Source organism: Drosophila teissieri, chromosome 3R (assembly GCF_016746235.2).
Source record: "Drosophila teissieri strain GT53w chromosome 3R, Prin_Dtei_1.1, whole genome shotgun sequence".
Lineage (NCBI taxonomy): Eukaryota > Metazoa > Arthropoda > Insecta > Diptera > Drosophilidae > Drosophila > Drosophila teissieri.
Window position 1 is genome coordinate 10211225 of NC_053032.1, and position 19143 is coordinate 10230367.

The window sequence follows — 19143 nt, forward strand, 5'->3', positions numbered from 1 at the left end:
AAATCGTCGATCTGCGATCTGGAGCGGCTACAATTGTTGCCAATCGAAGCTGTTTTTCGAATTGATTAAGCGCGCTTTTATTGGCGTTTGCCATCGATGTCCAGTGCATCACTCTCTCCTCAATCGGCTCTCTTTCTTTTTTGTATTTTGCGAAATCGTGGCCTGCAATTATTAGCCATTACCATGCAGTACAGTCCACCAGATAGATAGTCAGGCTAACTGATTTGTGGAGCCGGAACTGGTCCAACTTCGAATTCAACTTCGATCGGTTGGCTGTAAACAAGGAAATCTCGCCAGCCAGCTATATATTGCACACATTGAATGCCTCTGTTTGTGTTGGTGGACCACGGCTCAATGAGTTCGTAATCGGAGGCAGATAATTATGCGATTATTCATTGCATTGTGTCGGTCGGTAGCAAGTGCAACACTTAATAATTCGATTAGTGCCGAGTGGCGCCGCCAGGTGGAGCGATGAAGCAAGAATCTTAATGGTTAGCCAATCTAAGCGAACTGATATCGCCCAGGCAGCTGTTTTTGGTCAATTAGCAGACAAGAAGCAAATGGCAAACGGCAATCGCAGATCGCAGATCGGAAATTCTAACGAAAACCAACTGACAACTACGGCAGCACACAAAACCTGATTGCGTTTAGTCATCGGGCTTTGTAGCGAAAATTATAATGAGCCGCTAAAGCTGTTGACAACTTGGCGTTTCGTTTTTGTTACCTTTTTCTTCGGCAGTGCGATGAAATCACTCAGACCTCGACCCGACTTGACCACAATTCAAGGCCATAAATACCAGACCGAATGCGATTTGCCAACCTGCCTCAATTGAAAGTGATTTCTGATGGATTGCTCATCCGCCGGGGGTTACCAATGCAGCCGGAAAACGTTTCTTAAGTCGGCCAGAGACACATTATGCAAGTCTGCCTCGCACAAAGATGCATTCATAGGGCATTATTAGACTTACGACCTGGAGCCGGAGCCCAGGCATTGACAGCTCATTTTTTATATTTATTTATGACAATCACCGCTTGTCGACTGGTGACCTGACCCACATGGCGTATACTTTTCGGCCATTAGGTGGCAATTAAAGCTGGCCAAGATTGGGATTCAGATTGGGATCGTGCTGGGCCCCAAGGGGCAGAGCTGCTGATCGTTAGGGCTAGCAGAGACTTACTGTTCTTCTTGATTGACATGCTTAGCACTCGACTGTATCTGGGCGCTATCTGTATCTGGCATCCAACAATCTGTGGCCCCAGCAACCTCATTTACAGTTTACAGCGCACTCGGCTCCACTCAATAGGCGCTTTTGTTGCTCGCTTTTCTTCCGCTTTCAACGGTTCATAATTGAAATTATAATTCAATTTGCCGCCGTGGCCACACTTTGCTTTTCAATTATTAGAAAATGTCTGGAGTGAAAGAAGAGAGCGATCGCAGTCGCAGATACAGATACAGATACAGATACAGATACAGATACATTTAAGTATATTGTTCATGCGCATGCAGATACAACTTTGAATGGCGTGCCAGACGCTGCGCATGCGCAAATAAATTTTGAAATTTGATGGCGAGGATCCTGGCCAGATATTTCCATTTCATGCCCATAAATATTGTAAGCGTAGGAGAAACCAACTATGTACATAGGTACAAAAATGGAAAAACTACTGACGTGTCGTCGCTTGCAATTAAGAACGCTTTCATTTTTCATTTTCAGCCTTCCTTCTTTCTCCGCCTTTTCCGAGTCGAAAAAATAAATTACTTTTACTGAATATAATTGAATTAACATTAACAGTCAGCCCTGAGCAATCTGTGAAAAGTTCCACCCAGCTTTTCTGGTTAATGGAATTCTCTTGTTGATCAATATCCATGAGATAGCAAACACATTTATTTATTAGCTACTTGAATATCTCGCTTAATTGAAATCCCTTTCTGCCTTTCTGGACGGAGATAAATTGGAAAAACTAGGCAACGTCGCTCCGCTCCTGTGGACTTTTAAAAATAGAAATGGGAAATTTGGAATTTCGAAATTTGAAATTGGTTTCTATGCCCGTTTTTCGGGGGATCATCTGGTACTTGAGAACTTTTTCCCCATTTTCGGGGGCATAAATTGCAGGGGCTGTCGGAAAAGTGCAGCTCGCCCAGTTGATAAGGCCGGAATAAGGGTCAGACCTTGGCTTGGGCGGTCTCAATTATTTACGATGTGGTAGTTGGTATTGATTTGCCGGGGAGCAAAGTCCAAGACTTGAGCTACTCGCCCAGCTTTTATCAGTTAATTTCCAGTGACCCCGTGTCACTGGGAATCTGATGTAACTATATAAGTACACAAAAGTTTGCCCTGCTTTCGCTGCACGCGTTTTGCATGCGTTTAAAGTCGCTTACGCAAGAAACGCTTTGTATTTTTTGTTGGGTGGTGGTAGAAAGTGCCGCCCGCTCGACGACACATTTTGAGGCATAAATTAAGTCATTTACTTTGATGGCCATGCGTGGAATGCTTGTTGAAAAAATAACAAGCTGGTGGCCAAAACATCATTTTACCCCCATTCAAATTTGGCATGTGGGGTGTTGTTTTGTGGTTTTATCGCAAATATCCTCGAGTGTCATCTACTTTTGATTCATTTGCTGTCGCTGATTGTTTTTTCAACAATTAATTGTTATGCGTTTTTAATGCCCCAGACAATGTCTTGTATAGCTTATATAAGTATGGATATATAATCACATGTGTGCATTGCACACTCAACAGATTTGTTGCGTTTTTTCACCTTTGTTTGTGTTTTTTATTTTGGCGTTAATTTTTTGGTTTTATTTCTCCAGTTTGGCAAAGAAAAAGAAAAACTTTCTCCCGCCGCCTGTCGTGCCAACTTGACGCACCACAAAAAAGAAGATAGGCGAAAAAGAGACGGCCGACACATGCAGACAGAGAGAGAAGCGAAAAATTTACAACAAGCCGATGATTTACTGACGAAAAAGGAAAAAAATTATCATTGGCTTGAGTTATTTATTTATTTTGCGGCTAAAAAGAAGGGTGTCAGAGGAAATTGAACTTTTAACTCTCGGAAGCAACCATAAATAGGAAACAATTGTCATCGTAGAGAAAGAATTGATGGCAAGTAATTGCTTTTATTGTAGTAACCATCTTTACCCGCAAGGCATTTCGTTTAGATAAATAATAAGTACTATTATGGATGATAGAAGCGTCTTAAAGAAAAGTAAGAATTGAGTTAAGCACGTGTTGTTTAGTAATTATTTTAACAACCCAAATAAACAGAAAATGTTATGTTTAATAAAATAAACAAATTAATGAAAATTCGCAAGCAATAATCAGTTAGACCAAAAACCAATTATACTTGACAAACACCTGACTTGTAAACATCACGTCAAATCTCTTTTAAACCAGATTAGAAAACACGATTTCGCAAAGTTCAAGATTGCAATTATCAGCGAGCAGTATCTGCAGCTGTTGCTGATCGAATGAGACCCAAAACCTGTGATAAATCACCCGCAACGGAGGCAACTGATAAGGATTGGGGCCAGACCCCCATGAGACCCAGACACTCAGACAGAGCGAGACCCATTCGAAGTCCCCGACCTGTCATATCGCTTTTCTCCCAGCTTGTTGTATTCAATCAATCACGTTTCGCTTATCGCCCACTCAGCATGGGAAAAAGCGGAGATGAGTTGGGGCTGCTGATGGCAAAATATGGCAAACAAAGGGCACTGGAGTCCATGACCACAGACGTTTAATCTGCATCGTTTCAATTATTATGCAAACGGCAATGAAAGCAAACAATTTAAGACACACATTTGGTAAACAATGAGCGACGCACACAGCCTTATATGTATACTATATACAATATAAAATAATAGAAATAAAACAAAAGCAAGTGCGTGCCTTGGAAATGCTGAGCAGTTTGGGGGAAAAGTGGAAAGTTGGCTTCGGATGCATAATTATTGCGGGGCTTATTTCTCATTAAATTTACTGCGTAACGCTCCCCCTGAAAAATTCGTGCCAAAATGCAGTTTTCCCTTTGCAAACTTCTTGTTTGTTCAGTTGATTTGCCTTCTGTTTGCTTGCGTTTGGCACGTTGCTAATAAAGCAACTATGCGCCGCACTAACAAACAAATGAAAAATCTCGAAAGATTGCATAAAACGAAGAAAATAAAGTGCAGCAAATAAAATGCTCATATTTGTGCCATTTGTCCGAACGAGTTTTGTGAAAGTACGGGTATCTAGCCGATAGTTAATTCGAATTTACGGGCGCCCCCTGTCCGCACCATCCACTTTGTATCACGATTGCACTCAATTCGAACTGGGATGGAATGGTATGGTATGGTATGGTATGGTGTGGTATGGGGATGGGCCACCAAGCCCGTGGCGGTGCAACACGTTTCTCTGTGGCAATTTCTGTTTCTTTTTCGCATTTTTTGTATCTTTTGCCCAGCCCCAGCCGTCTCCTTTCGCACTTTATTGACAATTTCTTTTTGGTTTTCGCGAACGTGCGTAGCTATTGTCGTTGATTGTTGAAAACCACACAAGCAGCAGTCAACTGGCCATCGGTGTAATGAAATGCGAATTTCATTCATGGCAATTGGCTACGAGTTACGTCTCGAATGCAGTTGGCAAACAACATCCACAAGAAGTGGAAAAGGGGCGAAAAGGACGGTCCCATGTGCCGGCCATTGAGAAAACAACTTCGACAGAACTGCCAAGTTGAATAAAATCATACTGAAACAAAGAGACTTTTATTTGATAATGGATTGATAATTTTCTTTCATGGCTCTCTTGATTTTGAAAAGTAGCCCCTTAGAACGGGGTAAGTGTTAGTTAGTGTATAAAGCCTTTAAAATAATACCAAGAACTGAAAACTTGGAAGTAAGAAAATTAGTAATACACAGAAGAGGTTATCTGGCAGCAAACGAGAAAAAGATATCTTTAAGTTCTCGTCCTCTCAAAACAATAATGAACGGAAACACCAAAAATAAAATATCCAAATGCTTGGACTCTTGCCAGAACATTGAGTCATGTGTAAATTCTATTACGCGACCTATGGCGGACTTGAGTCATCTAAACCAGTGGCTTTGTCACTTTCCAGATCGGCCAACGCTTTCGTTACCTAGAGCATCTCGAATTCCCGATTTACATTCCTAAGACTTCCCAGGCAACTCGTATTTGTTTTATAACTGAAACCAAACCCGTTTGCTGCAGATATTGTCGAAAATCGAGTAAAGGGCAGATCAAATGACATCAATATACATATTAGCATTAAATTTGTTTTTGCTCACACATCCGTTGCACTTTTTACTTAGCGCTGCTAAAGGAGAAATTTTCTAAACGGAGTTATTTAAATTAAGAAAAATAAATATCCGTTGAGGTGTTTATGCAAACGAGCGCACAAAAAGCAACAAAAACCGAAGTTGTGGCTTTAACGCAAAATATTTCACAGAGTCAGCGCCGGTCAAAAAAGCTTTAAAATGCCAGCAAAAAAATATGCCAGACGAGTAATAATTATCCAAAGAAATTATAGCCCCCTCGGGTGTAAAGTGTGAGTGTGTTTGTGTGTGTGTCTTTGCATCGGTGAAATGCGAAACTGCGAAACTGCAGAGGTGCTCGAAGGTGCTAAAAGTTATGTTGCCAGACAGCGGATTATGAAATATGGAATGCATGCCCCAAAACAGAAGGACCCCAAAGAGACGCGCATTTCAAGGGCATTCCCTATTTGGGGCATGTTGGCCCTCCGATTTGGCAGTTATAAATCCATTTGGATTGTGATTTTCGCTCTTGATAAATTCCTTTTGCGGAGTCAACAGAAATTAAACTGATCGGGCATTGATCACACTTTCTTAATCGGATTAACATATTGTTTCAGTCAGATATTGATTTCGAGATCCTAAATACAGTATGTACTCCAACATCTCGAAACTGGTTTCGGGATTATTCGATTAAAATCTTAAATTTAACTCAATTCAGCATAAAGTCTTATCCCAGGAAATCAAAACCATTTTTGTAATAGGAAATTATTAACAAAGCTTTTGAGCCAGGATGCTTTTTTGTTAATATATTTTTGATCAATTCATGATTCATGACACGTAAGTTTCGCGGAAAGAAAAACATATGTATATATGTAACTACCAGTACCAGGTATTGCTTAGTCGAAAACCTCATGAAATGCATTCTAACTCGAGTCGGCTGTGTTGCACTTTTGCAGGCCTATTGATCGTCGTTATTAGCCACATCTTGCTAACCCGTTTGCAGACGTTGAGGAAAGGGAATGCAAAGGCTCCCTGAGAGCTGTGTGTGTGTATGAACCAACATTATGGTAGATTTTGTTGTTTTTGTGCGATGATGTACGATGGTGTAACTTACCCGGGCTGTTTGCAATCCGTATTTTTTGTTGTTGTTTCTGGTCGAGTAGATGATGCTGCTGCAGTTGCGGTTTCAACTGACTGACAGTCGTTGGATGGGGGCGTTCCAGGTATCGTTATCGCTTCCAGTGCGTTTTCCAGCCAGCTTCGCTTTTTAAGCTGTGCAGTATGTGTGTTTCGATTTTTACCTAAGCACTTCACTTGGAAGAAAAAAAACCATGAATCACTTGCACGTTTTTCGGTGTTATTTGCTCGGCATTATTTGCCTGTTAATTGGTTTCGTTGTTGCTGAATATCGGTCGCAGTATTATTCTTCTTTTTTTTGGTTTGGTTTGGTTTTGGTCGTTTAGAAAGTGGGTTAACGTTAACTGACAGGAGCGCGTCTTTAGTTGCGCCTTATGCAAATGGCGCGTATATTAATTCGATTCGAGATTGGTTTCGACTGGTGGCAAATTCCAACTTGGTTCAACTTTGTATTTCAGCGATTCACAGGCATGTACACTCCGATCGGACCGCTGCGTTTGGCGCTACAACTTGAGATTCCGCTTGAGACGTTTGCACTCCAACTCGATTCGCTCGCGACTGAACCGATCGCGTCGTGCTGCGCGGCATTTGCGGCCCCGATCACGAAGGTGCACTTCGCGGACAAGTTAAGACGCGCTGCTGCGGCCTTTTCCTCGCGAAAGGTGCGCTCAGGGGAGCGAGATGGACAGAGATGGGGAGAGAAACGAGATTTGAGCGGCGGCTGGAGCTTTTAACGGATTTTTATGAGCCAGGAGAGTGCACTGCTTGAATTCTCTCGGAAGAAGGCGAACAGAGTGGCAGCTTGTCAACTTTTGAATTACACCAGCTGGCATTTGAAAAATATACTAAAGCGATCAGGGCGATCGGGAAAATCCAAAATATACTGCTTGTAGTGCGGACACAAACCAAGGTAGGATTTAAATTGTATTATAATCCAACGGAGTGGCAATATTGAGCAGTTGAATTTGTTAAAAAAAGAATCCTAATAGATAAAAATATATTCCTAGGCCCGACACGCAATTTGAAAATAAATTACTTTTGGGTATTTATAAGTGTCATTCTAACCCGACACATGTCGGGAGTTGTCATCCCATTTTCTACACATGGGTATCGATACATGTCTTGTAGGCATTAGACATCAGTATGGCAGCGCCATCGGATGGAAATTATGATGCCACCGCCCACAAGATGGAGCTTTAGTTGTTACACGTTTTACATAGCCAGTACACATTCCGCACATAGCCGAGTCGACCACCAATCCCCGTTTCGTAATTCGAATTTTCCGACTTCGCAAAGTTTAAATTTAAATTTTAAAATAATACAATTAGTGATTTGTGCAATTCCTTTCGTTTTACCATTTAAACTTATAAATCGTGCATTGGACTGTCGCAAAGTTAAAGAGTAGACACTCGGCTCGACTATCATTTTTTTAATTTCTTCTAAAGTTTTCTTTATCTTGATTTATGGACACCATTTTCTATAGGTATATCTATCGAAAAAATGGCATATCGACGCCAATAAAGCTACACAAAACGTGAACGTGAACACCATTTTATACTTTTTGTGGAGCACACGTTCTTTCCAATATCCAGAATATCAGACAACGTAAATCTCATTTGAAATGAATTTAATTTGGGTAATTTACTTCAACGTGGATTACATTTCGAATCGAACAGACGACCAACGAAGCCAGAGTCAGAGTCCTCCTCTTGCTCTCCGGTTTAGTGGTGCCCCTGGGCCTCAGCCTCCAGCTGCTCCTTGGACTTGTAGCCAACCTGCTCCTCGGGGGTGTGGGGCCAGAAGGTGGGCTTGTTGAGGGGGTCGAGTGCGCTCTCGGGGAATGCGTCGCGGTAGTCCTCCATGGTCATCTGGTCGTAGGGGAGCAGCGACTTGAGATGGGCGATCTCCTTCTGGTAGTTCTGGATGCGCTGCTCGGAGGCCTTCTTGTAGGCATCGATTTCGCTCTGCGAGGACTTGATCTCGGCATCCACCTGGGAGGACACCTTGTCCTGGGGATAGGGCACCTTCAGGGCCTCGTACTGCTTCTGGAAGCTGTCGACGAGTCCGGCCACGGGCACCAGCTTCTTGTAGTTAGCCCAATCGATCTGGGGTGGGCACTCGGGGTTGGCCAGCACGGCGCGCACATAGATGTCCGACTTGGTCTTGAAGGCGCCGAAGCTGCTCTTCTGGTTGGCGGGCACACGCTCGGCGAGAGCGGACCAGTTGATCGAAGATTGGGCGATGCGGCGGGCGGCCATTCTGCACAGAAACTGCAAGACAACAACAAAAGCGGATGAGGTTAGGTTTTTGGGCTTATAAAGGTGGTACGGGGTGTTAAGGTGTTCTGGAGCTGTGCCTCGATGTTCTCGTTAGTTGAAATGTTATCTCTGGTTCTTTAATAATAGAGAATCGGCATAACGCACTGCGAGTTATGCTCGCAAAAATTATGTAATTTTTTCTATCCGCAGTGGTGTCTCGTTGTTCCTTCAAACTAAAAACCCGTTTGCAGCCCTTTCATCAAGGCTTGCACAATAATCGCTGTTTTAGCCCAACAGTGCGCCTTGTTTTATTATTTTTATTCCAGGTTTTAACCTAACGTACTTATATTTTTAAGGAGAAATTAAGAATTTCTGCCTCAGCACCAACACTTACACTTTGATTACGAGTGTGACCACAGCTGGTGGAATTACCTCGTAATGTTGAAAAAAAACCAGGGCTGTAAGAGTTTCGATAACTTATTAAGGAATATTTAACTCTAACCCCCTTTCAGTCACACTATCAGCTGCCTGACAAAAACACGATTTTAGTGCAGCTCTTATATAGCTAAATCCGTGTAAATATTGTGATTATCAATTAAAATGTTGCTGAAACAGTTGCCCCAGGCCGTTCAGCAGATACGCTGCGTCTCATCGGCCACGACGGCGGTAACCAGGCTGCATCGCTCGGTTTATTGCCGGCTATATCCCACTGTAGTGGTTCAGCCCGATGGATCCACGATAAACATCCGCTATCACGAGCCGAGGAAGATTATCAAGGTAATAATAGTAGCTAAGAGTTTGCGTGAACCATAATTAAAAAATTCCACCCATTAGCTTCCGCTGGACTTGAGTACTTTAACCGATGCGGAGCGCAGATCTAGATTGGAGGCCCGCAAGCCGCGCAAGAAAGTCAAGATCATGGAGGAGGTGGAGGACAACTTCAACGCCAAGAAGTACATGAAGTACATCAAGAAGAAGTAGTCGCATTTTAAAATTGTTAAATAAAACACAGAAACCCGTTATATAATTAGTTTAAATTAAAATTAAGAAATTGTGCTTGTTATCGATAGTAGTTATCGCATATCTGGTATTTTTTTTAATGGTCTCTGCAGTGGCCTTCCCTTTTTTGCACTATTCCACAATGGTCACTCTAATCGAGTCGGAAAACAAAGTCGGACGTTAAGCTGCGCGTCGCTCCCGAAATACTGTTAATTTGTGGACGCTTTTTCGCGAGTGCAGACATAAATGAAGCCAACATATCTTTAGCTCCATTCCAGACGGGATCATCGGGTGTAACCCAATCAAGCAGTGCCAGTGCACCGGTTAACAATTATAATTTCGCTCTGCGTCGGCGGAGTGGTAATGTTGAATGGACAGTCGCGTCTAACAAAAAAACAAGTACACACAAACAACGAATGCACATAAACAAGACGAGACAGCAAACGCAGAATCGAGTGAAAACCTATTTTAAAACACCAGAGCTATATTTATTTTGTTGACGCTCAGGATTTTCGGTCCTCGCATTTGGGATGTCTGCGGGTGCGTGTGAGTGCGCGAGTGCGAGTGTGTGGGTTGCATACCACGGCGGATGCGAATAACTGCAATTGCAATAGAGAGCAGACACATACACACATGTATAATTGGATTATGGCCACACGGCAATAAGAACGGAGAGAGAGCGAGCGGGATAGAAAGCAGTCGCCAAAACCGAACGGGTAAATAAATAGTATTAGCAGGAATCGGTTAAAAGCCAGAATTAAATGGATTAGCTCTGTTATCGTTGGCATGTCCCCATCGCGGTGTGCGTGCGTGTCTGTGTGCGGAAGCAACCTAGAGATGGGCCTGACCTTAGCTTTCGCACACTGTCTGCCAAAAGTTGCCACCCGCTGCTTTTCCTGCATCTTGCCACAACGTGGTTCTCAAGGTTTTCTCGAGATTAAAAGACAAAAATAATTTTGTATCGGGAAATGTAAAATTGTCAGTACCTTTGTCAATTAAAACGATTAGAATTGCTAATATTAAAGTTAAAGTAAACTTGTAAAACGGACATAAACGAAACAAACGAAACATCTGTTGCGAACACCATATGATCTAATTTGAAAAGTAAATGTTTCCTCTTTTCTGAGCTCAACCGCCACAAGTACACCCTTAAGGCACTTATTTTTTGTATCATCTACATATTTATTTGAATCGAACCTGTTGTCACCATGCGATGCACTCGGAAATCTGGCTCATCTCTAACACGTGCGTGTGTGCGAGCGTCTGGAATTTGAAATTTAAAATTCGAAATGGGGAAGGTCTGGTGCGAAGGGGAGCGTAAATATTTTCGTAAGCAGCGGAAATGTAAAAATAACACAAACACATTTGCAAGTTATGATGAAGATGCTTCCGATGTTGGTGCTGGTTTTCCCAGCACTCGCTCTCTCCGGTTTCAGTTTCTCCCTTTTTTCCGATTCAGCGGAAAGACAGTTTTCCACGTAAAACTGCGACAGATGTTCACGGCTCATTATCAGGGATCGAGAAGCTATAGCTCCCAATTCGAATGCACATTCCACTTGGGTTTGCTGCCGAAATGCAGCTGCCCTATTGGGATTTTGCCGGTTTGGTGGTTGTTTGTTGGCTGTTGCTACTGCTGCATTTTTGTGGTGCTTTTTTTTTCGTTGTGGTCTTCGTGGTGTTTATAAAATTAACAGTAAACTCCCCCGTACTTCCGCCCTTGGCAGCCGGCCGTTAATGCTGCCTTAGCTAATTTGTTTTCATTTGTGTGTGCCCGCATAGAGGGGAAAAATAAATAAAATAAAAGAAACGATTTGTGTCACTCTCCGCGCCCTTCTTTTTCTAGTTGTTGTTGCTCGATTTTTGCACCTCCTTCAGCTGCATTCATCAAGTGTTTTGTTTTGTTCGATCTTCTTATAGGACTTGCACTTGAGGCTGAAAATAAATCCATTTGGTTTTTTTTGTTGACGATCTAGTTGGACTTGTTCGATCCTAAAGTTCATTTGCGCCAGGCAGTGGGTTTTATTTTTAAGGCGTATAGTTTGCTGCATATCGATGGGCGGCACGTGAGTGCCCTCCCCCCGAAAGCCAAATGGCTGCCAATTAGTCGAAATGCCTAAATGGCGCAGTAATCGTTAGACATTCAGAAATAGTTTAGAAAACGACGGTTCTGTACCGAAGGAAAGTGAAATTTTGGTTGGCCCGCTAATTAAGCTTATCTTATGCTCTCAGTCGAACATTCCAAGGCCTTTGCATTTTTTTGGGGAGACTTGTATACATATTTCTCCTCGCTTTCCATTTCGTTGCGTGAATCACTTGTTGTAGGGTCTAGACTCTAGACCCTATACTATTGAGAATACAAAACTGTACGATAACTGGCCTCACACCTTCGATGGGCTTGGAATTTATTCAAAATACACCAAATTTACATAGATTCTTTTTTATAAGTAGGCATATACATAGGTATAGAGCGGATGCAGCCAGCACCTCCCCGGCTGAATGAGTTGGTAGTTTTTCCGAGTGTGGGTGTATCTGTATCTCTCAGATAGCCAGCGATATATAGGCGTAGAAGAATTTATGAGCGCGACAACGACATGAATTTCATTCAGTCTTTGTTGTTTCTGTGGGCCCAAGAGTGTGCCATGTCCCATTTTCCACTTCTTTTTTTTTGTTTCTCGGTTTTTGTTGTTCTTTGATAATTTTGCTCTGCCTCGGCGTCTCATCTCTTTGTTTATAGAAATTTCTTCTTCTAGAGCTGCCTTGGCTTCTTTTCGCCGTCTCGTCTTTGGTTTTCTTTCTACTCGGCTGTGGTGGTAAGCATGAAGTGGCATTTTTTCTGCCGCTGACCAACTTTCCTTTTCATTACGGTTTTTTTCGGGGTCTAAGCGCAAGACACTTCCTGAACGCATCAGTTCTCGGAGCGCTATGCTTCCTACTTGAAAGTGTCTGCACAGCAAATCATTTCCAATTTCATAACCAAGATTTATGCCTCTTTAATGGCTCAGCTGGAACGACGGAGTGTGCATTGCACACAATTCTCCAGGCACGCGTCTACGTAGGCGAAGATACCACGATGTGGCTGATGCTGATGATGATGAGTTGGTGATGATGACGGTGGTGGCCACGACGACCCTTGGCCTCATAAAAATGCAACTTGATCTCACAGCACGGCAACAAAGTCACCGCAGTCGGCAGCGGTTTATTGACTCGAACCTTGTGGCGGTTAACGGTTTAACATTCGATTTGGAAAATGCCATAAACGCCATCGAAACCAAATGGAGATAAGTGGTGTGCTGAAATTAATTTCATTGGTTTCTCTCTGGCTAACATTTTAGCAAATGTATTAATAAATAGCCCCCATTTTGGACGATTAGTAGAGTTAATATTTGAAGAAAAAAATGTTGTTCTTAAATCAGTTTGGCTCTACAACTTTCAGATATAGAAACTCTTTATGCCCAAGACAACTTGTTCATCTAGAAATGCGTATCTGTTGTATTGAACGTGATTTGTGTAGTTTCGAGGGGTTGCGCCACTACAAGATGTATTTTCTAAAATTGCCTGAATTTATTGCACCTTGTGTTCCCTTTTCTTTTTTTTTAGATTTTCAAATTATATTCAGCTGCTACCTGCCTTTAGGCCATATAATCTTCGTGGAACTGCTGACTTTTTAGATTGCAGCATTCCGTTGTGGGGCCCATCATCTATTTTCCATATGTTTGGCAACAACCACGGATGCGGACTGACCTTTGTTTGGCTGCCATTCCTATTGAAACACAAATATTTTGGTTTTCCACACGAGATACATAGTTTGAAACGTGATGAGAAAATGTATGCAAGAGTCGAATAAAAGCGACCGCTTAAGTGTTTTTCTGGTCTCGATAGATTTGCTCACCCAAATCGGTAACGAAAATCGTTGCTTGGGGCCTTGACTTAGTTTCGCGGAGCGTGCTAAACTCATTTTTGTGGGCCACGGAATGGTTTTCCCTCTCCATCGATGAAGTTCACTCTTTCCCCAGCTAACTCTTCTCCATGATATCCAACTTTAATGTTTACAATCTTTTAAAAAAATATTTAACTTTGCAACTCATTAGGTTTTATGGTAACTTTCACAGCTGGCTGTGAAGATTGCACGTATTCATTTCACATCATACAAAACAAGATAATTTGACAAAGACCTGCCTGTAATTGAACAACTGTATTCTGGGGGCGTGGTGTCCGAAAACGATCCTCGGGTAGTCGGTGGGCCAGGTTGCTATTAAATCGAAGCCACAACCCCACTTTTCGCTACAACTCTTCGTTTGTCATGGCGCCTAATGAAGTGTAGCACTTTTTCCCCGGCCGCTTCATTTGGCCAAAAGCTTTCGTTGTCGTCGATTGGCGGCGGTTAGCCGCAATTGACCCTAATTATAGCCTGCTGCCGGCTTTGGACTTCAACTGGCTGTTTGGACAGATTTCGCAAGAGAAGGAAAGACACACAGAAAATAGCAAATCCCAATTCGCATAACTTCCCCGTTTATTTGCCGAGTGCAAAAATGTGCTTGGTAATTTGAGTTTTATTTTGACTTTGGCCAGCAGCGGAAAAGTGAGAGCTCTGTGTTCGTTCGCCTCTATCATTATCATTATGTCGAAATTTGGTGTAATTATTTTGTTATAGTTTTAATTGTGAGTTGAGACTTTGTGCTGTTATCTCTGGGCATGATCGCCTTTTGGCCACTCGCATGATCCTTTACGAGCCAAATTCAATTTTTTGTGTCGCCCAAAAGCTATTTCTCAGTATCTTATCGCCAAATATATGTGGTTATTGCGATAAGAAATGGCAAATCAAAAAATTCCAACCTGTTGCCGTTGTTCGCCGGTCTAATAGCAGCAAAATATTTCGTTATATCATTTCCGAACTTATCTCAGAAGTGGAACTGAGTGCCTCACGGTGGGTGGTGGTGTTTTTCCGATTGTGGAACTCTTCAGCGACCTCCCTTGCCAAATGTAACTCCTTGAAGCCACTCAAAACAGACGTAGTGTTCAAGCTCGAGGCCAAGGTTTTAGTGATCGTGTTTATCTCAATTATTTGCTGATGAACTGAACTCATTTGCCCCCCAAGTTCCCGACGAGACAACGAAGACAAACGACGACAAAAGTAAGCGAAATGATAACCAAATTGCTGGTAAATTACATTGTTTGTTCGAAAAAAGCAAATGCAAAATGAAGTCGTTTGGCTTTGTGAAAATAATAGTTCGTGTGCTTTATCGCACCTGAAAAGGCCGCCTTATCAAACGGCAAGAAATACCTGTACATATATTAAGCGGCTATCACCGCAAGAGCCCGCTGATAAGCAAATCGCTGCCAATGTAGTCGACTTTGACCCTGAATATTTATTAGCAAATTCAAGCGGGGTCGATTATTTCATTCTTGTTAGCTTGCGATGTTTTTTCGCTATGTGCTAATGCAAAACGTCTACCAAAACTGGAATGATAAATAAATAAAACCACTGTTGAAGTATTAGTATTATAGAGCACCGATTTCGTAGTACCTCTATCTGATGAAGTGGTTGAAGTTTTTGGAAAGAACTTATCAGCTTTTTCGGAGTAAGGATCTGGTCCTAATTAATTTACCATTTAAAATATTAAACTGATAGTTTTTATAAGGGCTTTATAAATGGTCTTGTCTTGACTTCTGCCTCTTTATACTTTGTAAATATCTCGTGTTTCTATTTTCTACAATTTATTGCTGGCACTGGGATATTACTTTAGCGGCGCGTGACAACAGAAAATAAGGCAAATTCTTTGAAGTATTTTAATTTGCACCCCATAAAAAAAGAATAAACACAAAAATGTTGATCACGCGGCTCGCTTCGCTGGTTTTTTGTGCAAATATATACCTTTCTATAGACGTATTTATTTACATTTCATTAGAGCGTCGAGTTCGATTGAATTGTATTAACTTTTAACTTTGCCTGCATTTCTTTCAGACTTCCAACTGCGAGCGCTTCCAGTGCAGCTTCCACAACTGCAACGTGCCAAGAATCGAAGAACAATCAAATACATTCCAAGTACCCAACTAAGTACACAAGTTTCTATTACCAAGCAAGCAAACAGTGATTGATAGATAGTTCTCCCAATTTTTTTCCTGTTTCAAAATTTTTAAAGTCGTCAAACTGGGACCTATGAGTCCGATAAATGTTTCGTGCTGCGTTCCATAAACAAACACTAAAAATATCATCCGTTAAACAAATCGTGCCCGTCTAACCGTCGCGTCAATCCTCCAACTATTGTGTTATCATGGACGACTCCATGGTGTAGCCCAAAACCCCGCCATCAGCCAAACCCCACAGTTCCAAACTCGATCCCCAGAGATACCTCACCCACAACAAGCAGGCAAGGCAAGGTCGTCCAACGCCAAAACAATCCAAAACCAACTTCACATACACATCTGGATACGAAAGCAACATACGTCGTAGCTGATAAACATGAGCCTGAATCAGCACAGTGGACCCGGCCCGCCGTCGGAGATCTGCGGATTATCGGTGGACCAGGTGGACTCTTCGGCCGCCTCCCCCTTCATCTGGCCGAGCACAGCGGGTATGTGCGCCACGACCACCACAACATCGACCAATGGGGACGCCACTGCAGAAGCCCCAGTGAAACATCAGCCGCTCCATAACGGCGGTTGGATCGGAAATGGTCTTCCGCCGGCGCCCGTGACGCGGACCATATCATCGGATCGCCTGGTCACCGGCAGCTCTTGTCGGGCACTGCGCACCGCCGTGTCAGCATTATACTCCGTGGATGACTTCGTCAAGGAGAAAATTGGATCGGGATTTTTTTCGGAGGTTTACAAGGTAGGTGACAATTGTGCACTTGGATAAACATAAGAATCACTCCTTTAGTTTTTACAATTGGTTTCTTTTTTTAAATCATTGATTGTTTAGCCTACTGTTCAATGAAAAATATCTTGCTCATAGGCGGGTCTTTGTGACAGGGGTATGTCTTAGATAAGAAATATTTTGGCACAAACGAAAATGAAGTGATCAAACTGTTTGCTGGTTTTCACTCCCTGCAATTACTCATAGGATCCATCCAGATACTTTGCCTCGTCATGTTGAGCATTTGAAATTTATCGAGTGGCAGGCGGTGAGCTTTTCAAAAGACAGCTGTTGTTCCCACAATTGAGCATCATAATTTGATGGCACTTTCATTTTCGCAACAGTAACACCCGCCAACGGTAACAAAGCCAAACAAATGCGATTATTTACACAATTTTAATTAAACTTTAAAATTTTTGTAATTACTCAATAGGTATTGTGGTGGTTGTTCGGCTCATCATTCATTATCATCATCATGCTGCCGCATCTCCCCTTCTCTATGGGCTAAATTGAAACAAAATTGCAAAACAATGGCCCAGACCAGACCAGACCACACCAGACCAAACCTGACTCAAAAATCCAAAACCATTGCCACTGCAGCTTAGCTGGCTGGGAGCTATAAAATTCCAAGCCGAGAGCTCATGAAAAACGCATTCGAACTGCAGTGAAACCGTGTGTAAAAATTAATAGCGTTTAGTTTTAGCCTCGGCCCAACACTTAAGAGTGTAAGCTGCTTTGTGTGGGGTGCTATTTGGGCATTTCGCTTACAGCTCGGAACGGTTGTTGGCCCCAAAAATTAATAAGTTGCAACAGATGTGGTGCATGGCATATGATGCGATGCATGATGCGATGGGAGGAGGGCCCAAACAACCGGCAAGACAAAGACTCTGACATTATGGCTTTCCAATTACGTAGGAATTAGTGACGGGTAGGTGATTATGCAATCAACAGTGACATTGGTACTGAAAGTACATGGCTATCTAGATGGATAGGTGCCCAAATCGATGGGAAATGGTAGTGGAAACTGAATTCAATGTGACACCAAGCTTTTCTGAATGATACGACAACTCTTTCTTCGAGTTATATTGAACTTTCTCATCTATTTTTTAGATTCATATGTCTGAATGGATGAATGAAAACGGTTTCACTTTCATTTTCGTCTTTAAGTGATATTTACACATTTCTTTCGTGAATGTTTATTATGTTCCACGGGCGTTATTCGGTTATTTGTTGCCATTATTTTCCCCAGCTTTCCCATCAGCAGCAAAGGCAACCTTACTTGCAATTATATTTCAGTTGTCTAATGAAAGAGCACATGGCGCTGCGGTTAAATGGAAATCTCTTACATTCATTGGAGCTACACAACACAAGAGTGGGAAGGATCCTTCTGTGTCTTTCTATCTATTCATGTGCGCATATTCTAATGCCGCAAATTGCATGCGAGTTGCGCGTATCTCATGGATACTCGCGAAACTTGCGGTGAATGACCGACCTAAGGGGCCGTTCCTCTACCTTTCCGGGGAGACTACCTGCTGATTTGCATAACTGCTCGCCATTCCTAGTTCGCGGTTCTCCATTCAATATGCCCAGTTCACAATTCACTTTCTTTACCCCTCGATGAAGAATAAATTGCTGCCGTGCATCCCGAAGATAACTTCCAGACCAACCAACAACGGCCTGTTTATTTGCGTGTGAAGTGCGTTCGATTCTATTCCATTCGGATCCATTCGATTCAACTGCATTTCCGCATTGTAATGCGCCAGCTGCCAGACAATTAGTGTGTGCAGCAGCAGCAGCAGAAGCAGCAGCAAAAACTTCACCCTATCGATAAAAAAGGAAAATAATTGAAAGCCAGCCTCCGATCATTCGGTTAGAGTTAATTGAATTGCCAATAAATTCAAATCAATATCTGCCTAATGACACGACCAATTTGTGGGTTCAGCGGCGTCAAGTGCACGCATGGATTTTCATCTCGTCTGCCATGCCACGCTTTTGGCCCCAATTTTCTCTCCAAAGATATTTCGAAATGAAGAATATCTTCGAGATTTATTTTTGGCCCTGGGTCGGAGCTGCTGATGCTGCCCATTTCAATTGCGTGTCAAGGCAGCCTCGAGAAAGATATCAAACGGAGGAGCAAGCGTTCCCACTTTGATTAAAACTTTTTCACAATTTCCCATCTATTTCCATCGATTGCGTGCAACGGATACCAACTGTAAATGACGCGGTTCAGCTGCAAGATGTATAGAAGTTGGCGGATTTTAACCTCTCACAGATGGGGTTAATCAGGCGGGAAAGCGTCCATAAGTGGGGAAATTAATAACGACCCCGGCATTTTCCCGATTTTTATCAGAGAGGAACCGTTTTCATTTGTTTGCGGCTCTAGTGAAGAACATGTATTTCAAAATCACAACATAATTTACTTAAATCATGTCGCATACGGAAAACGCCAAACCAACACACAATTTGTTCGGACATAAATCAGGAAAAACTTGGTTTTTCGTTCGAGTTTTGTTTTTCTTTTTAAGTTTTCAGTTTTTGTAAGTAAGTGTTGTTAGTAAGTGGGCCAAAAGCAACGGTGAATGCATAACGCCAGTGCTGGTGCCAGTGTAGACGGCACTCAAGCAGAATGGAAGTAGAGTAGAGTT

The 19143-nt window shown here is 42.4% G+C and overlaps 4 protein-coding genes across 7 annotated transcripts in view; 2 read left to right on the forward strand and 2 right to left on the reverse strand.

Moving 5' to 3' along the window:
• The window catches only part of LOC122620692, a 34691-nt gene extending 27748 nt beyond the window's left edge, over positions 1-6943 (reverse strand). The window contains exon 1 of the mRNA XM_043798287.1: positions 6363-6943. The gene's annotated coding sequence lies outside the window, so the exon portion shown is untranslated. The remainder of the gene's footprint in view (positions 1-6362) is intronic.
• Positions 6944-7995: 1052 nt separating this feature from the next.
• On the reverse strand, positions 7996-9138 carry LOC122620464 (ATP synthase subunit d, mitochondrial). Of its 2 annotated transcripts, none has more exons than XM_043797941.1 (2): positions 9038-9138; positions 7996-8655 (listed from the first exon to the last, which is right to left on the reverse strand). In XM_043797941.1, exon 2 carries the CDS (start codon positions 8641-8643, stop codon positions 8107-8109), a length of 537 nt encoding a protein of 178 aa, XP_043653876.1. In that variant the 5' UTR covers positions 8644-8655; positions 9038-9138; the 3' UTR covers positions 7996-8106. The 2 variants fall into 2 exon arrangements, with proteins under 2 accessions (XP_043653876.1, XP_043653875.1); XM_043797940.1 differs by having other exon boundaries at positions 8987-9076.
• Positions 9139-9151: 13 nt separating this feature from the next.
• LOC122620466 (39S ribosomal protein L55, mitochondrial) lies at positions 9152-9665 on the forward strand. The gene is made up of 2 exons (XM_043797942.1): positions 9152-9420; positions 9478-9665. Exons 1-2 carry the CDS (start codon positions 9244-9246, stop codon positions 9622-9624), a joined length of 324 nt encoding a protein of 107 aa, XP_043653877.1. The 5' UTR covers positions 9152-9243; the 3' UTR covers positions 9625-9665.
• A 129-nt stretch (positions 9666-9794) lies between these two features.
• Positions 9795-19143, forward strand: part of LOC122619712 — a 47784-nt gene continuing 38435 nt past the window's right edge. For 2 of the 3 annotated variants that reach the window (XM_043796802.1, XM_043796804.1), the window contains exons 1-2: positions 9795-10358; positions 15605-16474. In XM_043796802.1, coding sequence (XP_043652737.1) covers positions 16103-16474 — 372 coding nt within the window. In that variant the 5' untranslated portion in view covers positions 9795-10358; positions 15605-16102. Of the gene's footprint in view, positions 10359-15604; positions 16475-19143 lie in introns of those variants that run through there. The other variant, XM_043796803.1, reaches the window with a different exon arrangement.